Raw genomic sequence first — 13,256 nt, forward strand, 5'->3', positions numbered from 1 at the left:
TTGTTTTTCACATGTACAAACATGAGTTGTTACTTGTTTTGTCTCAATTACAATAATCCTTTCTGCTAAAGTACCACTGTAAAAAAATGCACCCAAACATCTTCATACCAACTATGAAATTAACTAGTTTTTATATACTTACTTCTAGATGATTAAAACTGGAACCAAGTTTCCCTCTTTAATTCTCCACTACTATGTACTTTTTATACGCAAGTACAACACCCTACCGTAGTATACACCAAGCATTCCAATATGAGAAAAAAGTCGATTCTTGACAAGGGTGCTCTATATTCTAAGGAGTCTTAAATGTTACACAACAATTGTGTTTCTATAGTAATATCGATCACCTGAGGAACATGTAACAAGATAGCAAATCAAAAGAGAAAGTAATCAATAAAACAATAATGTATGTAAGTCCTCCAGTACAAGGTTTCCGAAACCTTGACTAATCATAAAACCTACATTTTTTAACAGAATTAAGAAGGTTAGACAATTTAAGACTTTTCTAGCACTGGTGCAACTATCTTGATCTCTATATATCTCATTTTTCTGGGGTAAATAGAAAAACACGACTTTCCTATGAATCTTTTTTCCCTACAGTTAACCGTGACATAAAGTGACGAAATGTTTTTTTTTAAAAATACATTTGAGACTGTTGGCTTATAAATAAGACAAATTTTCTCTACTTCACATTAATCATATTTGATCAATTTATTCTGTCATTATGAATTTTATGGTTTACAATCACAAACTGATCTTTAGAAGACGGTTGTACAATATTACGAATTGATTGAAGGTTAGATATGTAAGCCTGATCGATGATAGGGTCGTGGTTTCACACTATTTTAGATTCCTACACTAGAACGAAATACCTATTTAATACTTCTTGGTTTTCATTGATTGTCTAAACAACTACAGTTTAACTGATATATATATATATATATATATATATATATTTATAAAAAAAATTTTCTTTTTAAATAAAATCATAAATTAACTACAGGTTCTACTCTTTTCCTTTTTCTGTATTTATTACTTTAGGTTTGTAATTCTAATTTATATCGTTTAGGTAAAGCTAAAGATTTACAAAATCGAATGATTGGTTGTAAATTTGAACCACATGAAAATTGGATACCACCTGGATATTATGTACGTCAAGATAAACGTTTTAATAATGAAATAATTAAAAAATCTGAATCTAATCGTAATTTAATAATTTGGTCAACGGATACTTTAATGGATGATGAAGTTCTACGAAATATTGATTTTATTGATGAAAATAAAATTAAACCTATTGAAAATTTTCCAATTTCTGAATGGGATCCAAATGATCCAAAAGTGTTACATGCACAACATTTGTGAGTTGTTCACTTGATTCTTCTTATCGATTTTATAAATAAGAAATCATTTCATTAGTCTGTGAAAGAAATATTTCTATGATTAAATAAGATAATTAATGGCAGTGAAAAGCATTTTATGTCTCTCAATGAATTAAGCATTTTTATCGATAATTGAATTTTTCATTTGTCAGTTACATCCATTTTGTTTTAGATGACTAAGTTCTCATTATTGTTCCTTATCACACAGTAAATATTATATATATATCCCATTAGATGGAATAATGTCTATAATTGATGTGTTAAGCTATTTTAAGCTGACGAAAGATTTCACTAATGAACCTGTCAATTATGGTCAGTGTCATTTTTAAAAGAATACAAAACAATGAATTTTTATAACTGTACTAATTTGTTTCATTTGATCATGGCAGTCAATCACTTGCACATGTGCTCTTATTAGCTTGTTTGAAACTTCAGTACATTAAAGAATCTAGTTTGTCCAGGTAAGCTGTAGATTTTGTTGAATTGTTAATTTACACTATGGACGAACTTTAGTTAGGGAAACAAATAAAAAAAATAAGAAGCGCTAGATAGTTGTTTCTTCCTAGTATGAGATTCATCAGGGGCGCGCATCTGCAGTTTCACAGACCTCTCTGTCAGTACTCTAACTCTAGACCACTGAATTGACATCCATAGATTAACATTTCCAATTTTAATCAATGTGTGGTATTTCACAATCATCATCCATTATCGCTATTGGTGATACATGCGTTACTCCTGATATCTAGTTGTTTTGATGGCATTGTTCAACTAAACTCAAACAATCCCTCCCTCGCTTCACCCGGATCTATCGTGTAGAAATAGTTGAAAAAACTTTTATATGGATTATATACATTACCTACGATAAGAAACTATCTCTTGTCAATAGATAATGTATGAGAATAGCCTAGAACTAGTTCATGGATAAAACTGTAATATCTGTATTCTTCTCTTTGATTACTTATTTGTCATTCTGTCCGAATTTCAAGAATATACTTATAAATATACGCATTTATTTAGTTGAAGGGATTTTTGAGGAGTTTCTTCAGTTTTCAGGCTGCATTCGTCACAGACTGATTTTAGTTTGAATACTATGCATAGCCAAGAAGTACTGGACTGGTATTTCATCCAGATATATGACTCCCCAACATTGCGCTCGTCCATGCCTATACAAGTAGTCGAATCCAAGACCTCCAAGTCTCACAGAGGATACTCAAGCACTCAAATCACCTTGTTGGCATCCAGTGTTACAATGTCAGCTTCAACCAATTTAAAACTTAGTGCGAAGATTATTCAATATCATTGGTGACAATTATTAGACTCTTGATATGATTAAACCTCATCAGTAACTAGTCTATGCTCAAACTTCAAGAATATTTTGAAGACACTCGTGAGCTTATTATTATAGTTTAATTGGAGACGTTTTTTCTAGTGCTTCCTGATTTTCAGTTGCATTTCAATCATAATCAGTAGGTGATAAATACGACTTACACAAACATATAACTTATATTCTAATGTCTTCATGATCAAATAAATTCAATTACGTATTATTACTATTGTATTATAGAAATAATCAGTATTTAATTGCCATACAACAAGCTATACCAGATAAGTCAATAGCAGATTGTGTTGAAGCATTAATCGGTTGTTATTTAACAACTCGTGGAGAACGCTCTGCTCTGCGTTTAATGCAATGGTTTGGAATCGATTGTCTTCAGAAATCAGGTAATATGATATGTGTATTTTTTAAAATAAAGGTTGTTTTATATCTAGTAGGGATTGTTATTGACTTTATAAATTATGATGCGTATCTTGTTAACTACCAAAGTACATCCAGCTGACAAGTTCCAAATTGAGCGAATCGTGCATCCTGGATTTTACGGTTAGTCACATTTCATCTATTCTATTATTAAAGTTGATGAACCTGGAAGCACTGTAGAGTCGTTTCAGACCGAAGGCCCTGGGTTCTAGTCACGTGTGCAGGATTGTAGATGCACACTGGTGAGGAGTCCCATACCAGGACGAAACGGTCGTCCAGCGCATCCAGATTTTCAGTGGCGGTCTGATATCGATCCATTCATGATATCCATTTAATATCATCTTTAATAATCACTGCTTTACCAATTATCACAGCTTCGTACTTTTTATCACCCCAATACACTTCTCTACGAAATTTACTTTCATTTTCTAAAACAAAATAATTTTTTTCTACAGATAATAGTCAACCAATTGCTGGAGCTCCATGGCCTTTACCAAAATCTAACTACCTAAATACCCATGAAAATAGAGCAAATTTAAATGAGGCACGTTTAGTTTGGAGATTTGATGAATTGGAATCTGCATTAAATTATACTTTTAAGGATCCTAGTCTATTGATTCAGGTGAGTAGTAGTGATAACTAGGGGTTGACTAAACTATTACTTCTGTCTATTTTTAAAATGAAATTGTTATTCTTCCTGAGTTTGAGAATTTTCTTTTTTCTAAATGCATTCTTAACAAAGTACTGAGTTTATTTATTTCAATCCGCCTAGCAAAACTTGATCACAGCCATATATATGGGATATTTTGTTTGTATGTCATTACATTTATTTATTAATTTAGACACATAAATATTGGTACAAGGAGAAACCGAATACATATGCGCCACACTTCATCATTTGATCCGTATGAGGGCTTGTATACTGCCCGGGCACCCAAAAGGAAGCAGGTAGTTGTCATAGGGGGCCACTCCGCGAACCTTTGACCAAGAGGTCTAGTCTACGAAGAAGTGGAGCAACGTTCGGAGGTGCAGCCCCATGGTGGTCAGTGACCACCAATAGGTTCATGCGCCATTTGTTCCCTCGGGATCCTGGAGCCCATGTGCACCACTGATTTGGAGTCAGGGTTTTCCAACTCCTCTGGGTGGATTCTCTGTATCCACCAACTTGGTTAAAGTGCCGGACATCTGGTTTTCGTTCTCTCAATTTCGTAAGCAACACCACAGCCGTGAGAAGTTAGTGAGTAGGACTTCCGTGGCAGTGACTGTATACGCATGGCCATATGAGAGCATTTTGAGAGGAAGAGCTGACTGTTCTCATCCTCAACCGTATCAGAGCATTTGGAATGGATGGATCGAAACAACACCATTTCATCTGTAATTTAATATCACTATAAATAATTGAGAAGTTAACTGCACAATTATTTGATTATCAGTATAGAGTTGTGGATATTATTAAGTATTTGATTGAGATCATGAACCGATTGATGTTAGATCACCATTGAAAACGTGGAAAGACTGGACGTCCGTTTCATCCTAGTATGGTTGTGGATACTCACTGAAAAAAGTCTCATACTAAAGCGAAACGGCCTTCCAGTACTTTCTAGTTTTCAATGGTTGTCTAAAATTGATCAGTTCATGATTTTGATGAGAATAGACAATCTTTACAATCTTAAATTTACTTTCTGTATTGTTTTTTTCCTCTCTCTATCTATCTTTTTTATATAGGCTTTCACACATCCATCTTATCATCAACTACGTGTTTTATCAACATCCAATACTCTATTTGATCAATCCAAATTAATGTTTCCAACTGATTTAGATTGTTATCAACGTTTAGAATTTTTAGGTGATGCTGTATTAGACTATGTAATAACAAGATTTCTATATGAAGATTCTAAACAACATTCACCTGGTGTATTAACTGATTTAAGATCAGCTTTAGTAAATAATAATATATTTGCTGCATTAGCTGTACGAATTGGTTTACATAAATATTTTCGTGCTTCATCACCACAACTGTTGCATACAATCGATGTATTTGTACGTTATCAAAAAGATGTAGCTAAAGATGATTTAGATTTTATTACAAATGAGGTAAGTTATCATTAATACGAATAATATATATATATATATATATATATATATATATATATATATATATATATATATATGGATCTGTATATTTTATTCAGTTTATTTTTACCATCTGTAATTGGGAATGAGTAGATATTTCTAAGAAATATACAGCGTACTGTAAATAATTATAGTTGATCCGATCATTGAATGGTGACCAATGTCAAGTTTGTCTAGTGTTTTAGTGTTGATGCAATTCTTTTATTACTTAAGTTAAAATATACCCACTAATCTGAGTGACTCAAAATCGCATACATTAAAACGTTAGATGGTTGAAGGTAAGTTCACAAGGGATATGTGAACCTACGTTTATCGTGTTAGTTGGTACTCGTTAGCAAGGTATATCTGCAATCCTGGAGAGAATGATGCTTCCTATCGGATTCAAATGCAGGTCACCTAGCTTCCCATTATTAGGCTTAACCACTAATCTATCCGGGCTGCGATCCACCTCCTATATTTCTGGAGTATGTACAACCTATTGATTTCTTAGTAGTAACCAATGTTTGTCTAATTCGTTAGTCTTCATCGAATTCTGTCTATCCGAATCACACAGCGAGCGTTAGTTTCTATAATATTGGCTGGCGAGCCTCAACTAACATAAAACCATGGTTCAGGGCATCCTGGAGACGTTTTCCAACCATTTAACGCTATGAAAACTATCTTTTAAACATTTGACATCGGCAGTTTTATAACTCATTCTTACTAGATCACATTATTGTATATTTCTTCCGGATCAAAACTCGTGACATTTGAATTGGGTATGAAATGTGGTGTCTGCTAGGACTATCCAGTTTCTTGGCATCATTATCAAGGTTTGATTTGATAATTTCGAAGAAATTGAGCAAGAATTCTTGCGTTGTTCCTTTGTACTATTTAAACTTGGATTAATTTTGACTTGGTTATTTATTCTCTGAAGAAGTGGCTTACACTGAGTCACGAAACGTCAGAAATCTAGTTTTTCTACTCATTGGAATATTACAAATATATTATGGCTCAGAATCGGTCACAATAGCGTATGTGTATATACTCTCTGTCTTCCCTTAAACTATGAGATTAAAATCGCTTCATATCTCTCTTTCTGCGTACTAATTCTTTCCTCCTGTACTATATCCTTATGTGCAATCTTTCTTTTATATATTACCGCCATTGAATTAACTACTTCTATGAATATGGTGTTCATCTTGTGTTAATAAGGTGTGGCGACTTGCACCAATGCATATATGTGCCTGGTTCTGCGTCAATTCGTAGCTTGACTAAACTACGTGAGATAGTAGTGAACTTAACTTCAACAATGTAAGTGGCTTGATGAATGTCAAAATCTCAACAGGAATACAGTTTGACTTGTTAAGCTTTACTACTTCTCGCTATTTGTGGAACATCATCAGTTGCTTGACCCTACACCTTCAAATCACTTTTAGTAAAAGTTGAAACTACGAAGTGATCCCTCAAATTATGTTACATGTAACATACACTACATCGAGGTAACATCATCGCTTATGTTTCGCTTTCTACTCAATCCTCCAATAGAATATATATATATCTATTTCTGATAAACTGTTTCGACATTCGATCGTTGAAACGGACATGTAACACGCATATAACCGGCTAATGATTTGCAACAACCAAATTTCCCCCTACATATAATACAGTTTGTATGTATGTTTTTATTTCTAATACTTACCTCTTTCTCTACTTTTTTTCTTCTCATCTTCGCTTGTAAATAAATCCTTGCGTAAAAAGGAAATTGAAATTCGACAACCTGAATTGGTTGATACATTTATTGAAGAAACTATAAATAATCTAACAAGTTCCAACTTATCTTCTTCAAATTCTTACCCCGTTATGAAAACATCAATGACGATGAAAAATCAGGATACACCATCCGTTACCAGCACCAGTAAACAACATGGTCAAACTGATGTTCATGGTGATGTTAGTGGAGAAGAAGGAGGAGTAAAAGAAAAAGACAATGATAATGATGACGAAGAAGACGATTTAGATAATGATGATGAAGAAGAGAAACATGCATCATTATTAAATCATGCTAAAGAATGTGAATCTAAATGGCAAGAGAAAGATACTCAAGAATTAACTGGTTTATTTGTTCAAAATTCCGTAAGTGGTTTGTAAATATTACCTTGTAGAAAAAGAGAAAAGTGAATTTTTGAAGTTATCAGTTAGCCTTGTGTCCTACTTCATTTTCCTTTCTTTTTATCAGTTCCACTTTATTTAAATGACAAAAGTGTAGAATTTTATAGATATCCGTGACTTCATAGGACTACTTTGTACTAAAGTTGCAGTCACTTATATTGGTGTTTACATATTTTTGGAATCATCTGATGAATAAATTTTTTGGCTTAATTATACTAACAGCCTTTACAAGTGATCTGGTTCATCAGTCACTCAGTGTTTTCTTTCGGATTCAGAAGTACGACCTCCTGGTTAAAAGTTGGGTACGTCAATCACTTAATCACTGTTTCACTTAATTTTTATGTCTAAAAAGTACGTAGTTCCTGCGTGGTCATAAGATTTTGGGTCCGATCCATGAATGGGGTTGTATATGCTTACTTTTGGAGAGCCCTCATACTAAGACGAAGTGTAACTTTTTCATTAGATATTATCATTCGTTAATAAGGGTTAATAATGCAGGACGCTTGTTTGATTCTCTTGTTACTAACACAGTACGTGATAATATCCAGTAAATTTCCTCTTATCGTCTAGAATTTGCTTTAGCATTCATTTACTTCTTGTTTTTGATTTCATTTGATCTATCAATTAGTGTGAAAATCAATCCTCAAAACCTCAACACCAAACATGCGAGCAACATCTGTCGAAATCAAGTAACAATAACAATGCCAACAACACAATTCCTACCAACACCGGTCACTTGACAACTAATCGACTATCAGACGATGTAGAAATTCCTAAGGCATTAAGTGATATATTTGAATCTTTAGCTGGTGCAATATTTCTTGATTCGAATTTCAGTTTGGATACTGTTTGGCAAATATTCTATCCGATTATGAAAGAACGTATTGGTTGGTTAAACTAGTTTGTTATATTATTTGGAAATAGTACCAATTATCCCATTATGGTGACGTATTACTAACTTATTAATAAAATTCACTTGGTGTTGTTTACTTGGATCTTTCCATTGATGTTTAGGACTGCAATTGATCAGTCTCCTATTGGTATATGTGCATACTGTGCGTATTACCTTAATTCACAATCCGCTATCCATAGTTTATTGATTTTTTATTCGTCTATTTACTGAGTGGTTAAGGACACAATAATCATATTAGTTCTCTCTCTCTTTAGCAAAGCATATGTACGATATTGATAGAACTGATACTCTCCATAGAATTTTTCTTTGATATTCTAATGATTATCCTCGATTATATGAATATGTTTTGTTAGATACAGAATTTTCCAGTACTACTATGTTCTCCTTTTCATGTAGAAGAAGTAGGCATTGCTGATATCGTTCAGAATGATAATGAAAGACTAACAATCATATAGTCTAGATAACATAACACCAATAAAAGCACCTAAAGGAGTTGCAAATCTACTTCATCATTTCAGGTACTGAATTTTTAGTATGACTTATATCAGATACATCTCCTTTGTTGACAGCCCTGTTGATCAGTAAAATAAAATCAATAGTAATTAGTTAGTTAATTTTGAGACCTAAAGACTATAATTGGCTGAGTTCATATTTTAATCAAAAGAGAGCAACTTTGATATTAACCATATTCCTGAAAAATACGTTGAATGTATTCAGTGACAGTTTATTTTTAAATAAATGGAAATGAACACAAAAGTGATTTTAGTTACTACTGTCCGAGATTAATTAAGTGTTAATATAAGAACACTACAGGAGGTCAGTCGCTACCTGAATAGCTTAATGGTAATGTCTTAGTCTGTGAAGTTGGATCTGAGGCCGTATCTGACAAGGAACATTAGTTCTGTCAAGGTAATATGATAGTTTTACATTAAACATTTATAAAGAACTTAGTTTTCAACACAATTTAATTCATACTGAAATGCTCATCTTGTACTTTATTTTCGTCATCCAATCAAAATAAAATTGAAAATATCCCTGTGTTTTTTTCAAACTTCATCTTATTCTTTGCTATTTATAGAACGATATACTGCTTGTATCCCGAAATCACCAGTTAGACAATTATTAGAACTGGAACCGGAAGGAACGAAATTCGAGTAAGTTTTGAGAAGTAGTAGACAATTTTTAGATATTCATAAGCACCATACTTTGTATGCAGCTAAATTATTAAGTTACTGACCAGTTGTGGAACCATGTTCTAGATTAAGATATTATGCGTATCCGTATATTTATTTAGAAAAACATTAGTACTTATCTTTTCAATTTAAAGTAGGTGGAATTTTTCCAAAGACATGTCGCTGTAGTAACGCACTGGCTTAGCACATAAACACATTGATCTGTTCTCGCGACTCTCTAAGCATTGGAGATTTCCAAAACTCATTACGTTCACACTATTCCTAGACGGTTGATTGCGTACCAAATCATGGCATTACCCTGCACACAATATCAGATATTACGTTAACTACCATTTATATCAGACGCCATCTAATTCATACAAGACATTTCATAGACAAATCGTCGTAGGACCGGGTTTAGGAGTTTAGTTTTTCAGGTCGTAATATCTAAAAATATAATTCAGTATGTCTACAAGCATGCAGCTATACATGTGTCGTTTCTTCTAGGCGGCTAGAAGCAATCAATACATGGCTCTATACATAATTTTCGTACCAATCGACTAAGTGTAATACAGTTGGGCTGTTTTCTTAGAGAAAGGTTATCAACTCCAATTAATGGCAGCTCACTTATCTCCCCTCATAAGGCCAAATATGACCCTTAAGCTAAGTATTAGTGTTCAATTACATCTCTATTAAGTCACCAATAAATTGACATTTTGACACAGCACAGTACATCTGAAGTTCCATTTCAATATGTGATGATCATTTGATCGTAAATAGTGAGACTATTTTCATGTAAATTGTTTTCATAAGATTAACTAAAAGAGCATTTTATAAACTTCATTTATTTGTTTAGGCGGGCGCGACGAATGGTGGACGGAAGAATTTCAGTTTGTGCCCATGTATTAGGCAAAGGTCGATTTTATGGTGTTGGACGAAATTATCGATTGGCCAAAAGCTTAGCTGCTAAACGTGCTTTAAGAGTACTGCGTAGACTAAATCAGCCGTCTCAAACCACACCAGTAACTGCTAATCGAGACTACCATCAAAAATCATGTCCTATTTGAATGGGATGAAACTGTTTCTAGTGAATATTTTTTCACGTTAATGTATATTTTAACATTTCTTGTATATGTTTTATTGAAATATCATTGAAACTGACAAGCTAATTTGACTTTCACCTGTAACTGTACAGTGTAACACTTATTCTGTATCAGTCAGCAGTAGTTCCATGTTAGAAGTCAACAGATGTTTAGTCTTCGTTCTTATTTAAATATCCACAGAGGACAATCATACATATTATCGGTGAAAAAAAACCCAACAATCGTTGCGTCCTCTTGACTTCAAATTACTAAAAGCTTTCACGATTTCTTTTGCTCCAACATCTTTTAAAGAATCTAATGATAGCCACAACCAATGAATCTCTTTAAATGACTGTTTTCACGATTGAGTAGTTTGTCGCGTATTGAAATATGAGCAGTGCGATTTACACAAATGATGTAGTCATATGGTGTGCACATTATGGATTCAACCCGTGAATTCAAAATTACATTCGTCAGCTAAATTAGCAGAACAATGAGTTAAGTATGCCCATAACTCTTTGTCACTGGAATTTTAACGGCTAGAAAAGCTCATGCAAATGTGGGAACAGTTATATTCATGATTTATGATGTAAGGTGGTAGTGGTAAGTAGGTTTCATCCTCGTAAAATTACTTGGTTTGCCCTAGAGGGTATTGGGGGCTTAAAACGGGATTCAAGGATTGTGGACGACAAATATGTCCAATTTCAACTAGAAAAGGCACATCTCACAATGAGTTTACGATAAGTCAGATACTTCGATTTACTCCCGTCACAAACAAAGATGACCGGTCGAAGTATTTATGAACTGAATGCTTTGGATACTTTACATTCCGATAGCAAGTTTTCACCTGAGGTTTTCAGAGAAAATATTTCGTCATGTCTCACTGACTCGAAACATGTGTAGAGAGAATGTGTTTGTAGACAATGTTACTTTCAAGAGTGATAAATGGACACATATACCAAACGGAAGTCGTCTGACAATGTAAGTTATTCAGGCTTCATGGGTAGCAGAATGTAGTGTTGATTTAGGATATAAGTGGGAAATATAAGTCATTAAAATCAGAGAAAAGAAAACTACCAGACAAACCGCTGGAATGGGCGAATTACTCGTGTTAATTCATCCCTGTGACCTTAACAATAGTCGATTGGACATATCCATATAATCGGAATCTGTACATATTCCGTATACTATTCATTATGAATGCTGAGCAATATAACTAGTCTTCTAATAGGTTTATGGAAGAAACTGACAGCAACACTGGAAGAAATTAGTAATGCAGCGAATAAGCAACCGAAGACGCTTAGTAGGGTGAAAAAGAGGATCTTCGGCAGGACCATTGTCGATCACTCTCACAGCTTTCTGTTTTATTGGTAAAAGCTGGGCCAAAACATCCTATTGTCACCTAGCACTGAAGTTTCAAGTGTCTTGACGTGTCACCTTTGTACGACAATCTATAGCAGTTGTACTAAGAATCTTATCTTCAACGTGATATTGACGATAACTTGAATTCCATAATTCAGATAATCTTACGTGATAAAAACTAGTTTGTCCGACCAATAGTTACAAACAACCTACAGTAATAAAGAGTGACACTCTCTGAGTGCTAAGACTCAGAAGGCACTACTAGGCGGAAAAACAAACTAGCGATGACAGAACGGACTTGCAACTGTTTCGCCCTTATACCTATGGCCCTATGAAAATGTTCACGGGAGACCCAACTAACAGCAGATTATAAGAAGAATGCTGGACGTCCATTTTAGTCTCAACCACTTCCAGTATTTTTTGAGTTACTTCTTTTACCCTTTTAGGCCTCAGTATACACAAAAGGAAAACCAAGGTCCTCAAATTCAGAGCGGAGAACAGTAACCAAATCACTCTTGATGGCGAAACTCTGGAAGATGTAGAATCCTTCACATACCTGGGAAGCATAATCGATGAACAAGGAGGATCAGATGCAGAAGTAAAGGCGAGGATCGGCAAAGCAAGGGCCTCATTACTACAGTTGAAGAACATATGGAACTCAAAACAACTTTCAACCAATATCAAAGTCACAATCTTCAATACGAATGTCAAGGCAGTTCTACTGTACGGAGCTGAAACTTGGAGAACTACTACAACCACCATTAAGAAGGTACAAGTATTTATAAATAGCTGTCTACGCAGGATACTCAACATTCGTTGATCGGATACCATCAGCAACAGCCTTTTGTGGGAGAGAAAAAACCAGCTTCTAGATGAAGAGGAAATTAGGAAAAGACGATGGAAATGGATAGGACACACATTACGCAAATCATCAAACTGCATCACGAGGCAAGCCCTAACTTGGAATCCTGAAGGGAAGCGGAAAAGTGGAAGGCCAAAGAACACATTACGTCGGGAAATAGAAGCAGATATGTTAAGGATGAATAAGAACTGGAAGGAGCTGGAAAGGATTGCCCTGGACAGTGTTGGATGGAGAATGCTGGCGAGAGGCCTATGCTCCTTCACGAGGAGTAACAGGCGTAAGTAAGTAAGTAAGTCTTTTACCCTTTCGTTCGAAAACATAAACAACAAAGACTGCAGCTTAACATTACCGATGCAACTTTTAAACGGGAACCTGGTTTAAACCTTTGTTTGATATTCGATTCTTAACAAAAGTTCCTGAATAAATTTTTGAGTCTAATGCTACTT

The 13,256-nt window shown here is 34.3% G+C and overlaps 1 protein-coding gene across 1 annotated transcript in view; it reads left to right on the top strand.

Moving 5' to 3' along the window:
* DICER1 (Endoribonuclease Dicer) overlaps window positions 1-11,244 on the top strand; it is a 47,666-nt gene extending 36,422 nt beyond the window's left edge. Inside the window, exons 23-30 of the mRNA XM_051216930.1 lie at window positions 1,042-1,358; window positions 2,944-3,101; window positions 3,591-3,757; window positions 4,861-5,229; window positions 7,009-7,383; window positions 8,048-8,306; window positions 9,411-9,486; window positions 10,361-11,244. Coding sequence (XP_051065566.1) covers window positions 1,042-1,358; window positions 2,944-3,101; window positions 3,591-3,757; window positions 4,861-5,229; window positions 7,009-7,383; window positions 8,048-8,306; window positions 9,411-9,486; window positions 10,361-10,571 — 1,932 coding nt within the window. The 3' untranslated portion in view covers window positions 10,572-11,244. The remainder of the gene's footprint in view (window positions 1-1,041; window positions 1,359-2,943; window positions 3,102-3,590; window positions 3,758-4,860; window positions 5,230-7,008; window positions 7,384-8,047; window positions 8,307-9,410; window positions 9,487-10,360) is intronic.
* Window positions 11,245-13,256: the final 2,012 nt, after the last annotated feature.

The sequence above is a fragment of the Schistosoma haematobium genome, chromosome 6 (assembly GCF_000699445.3).
Source record: "Schistosoma haematobium chromosome 6, whole genome shotgun sequence".
Classification (NCBI taxonomy): Eukaryota; Metazoa; Platyhelminthes; class Trematoda; order Strigeidida; family Schistosomatidae; genus Schistosoma; species Schistosoma haematobium.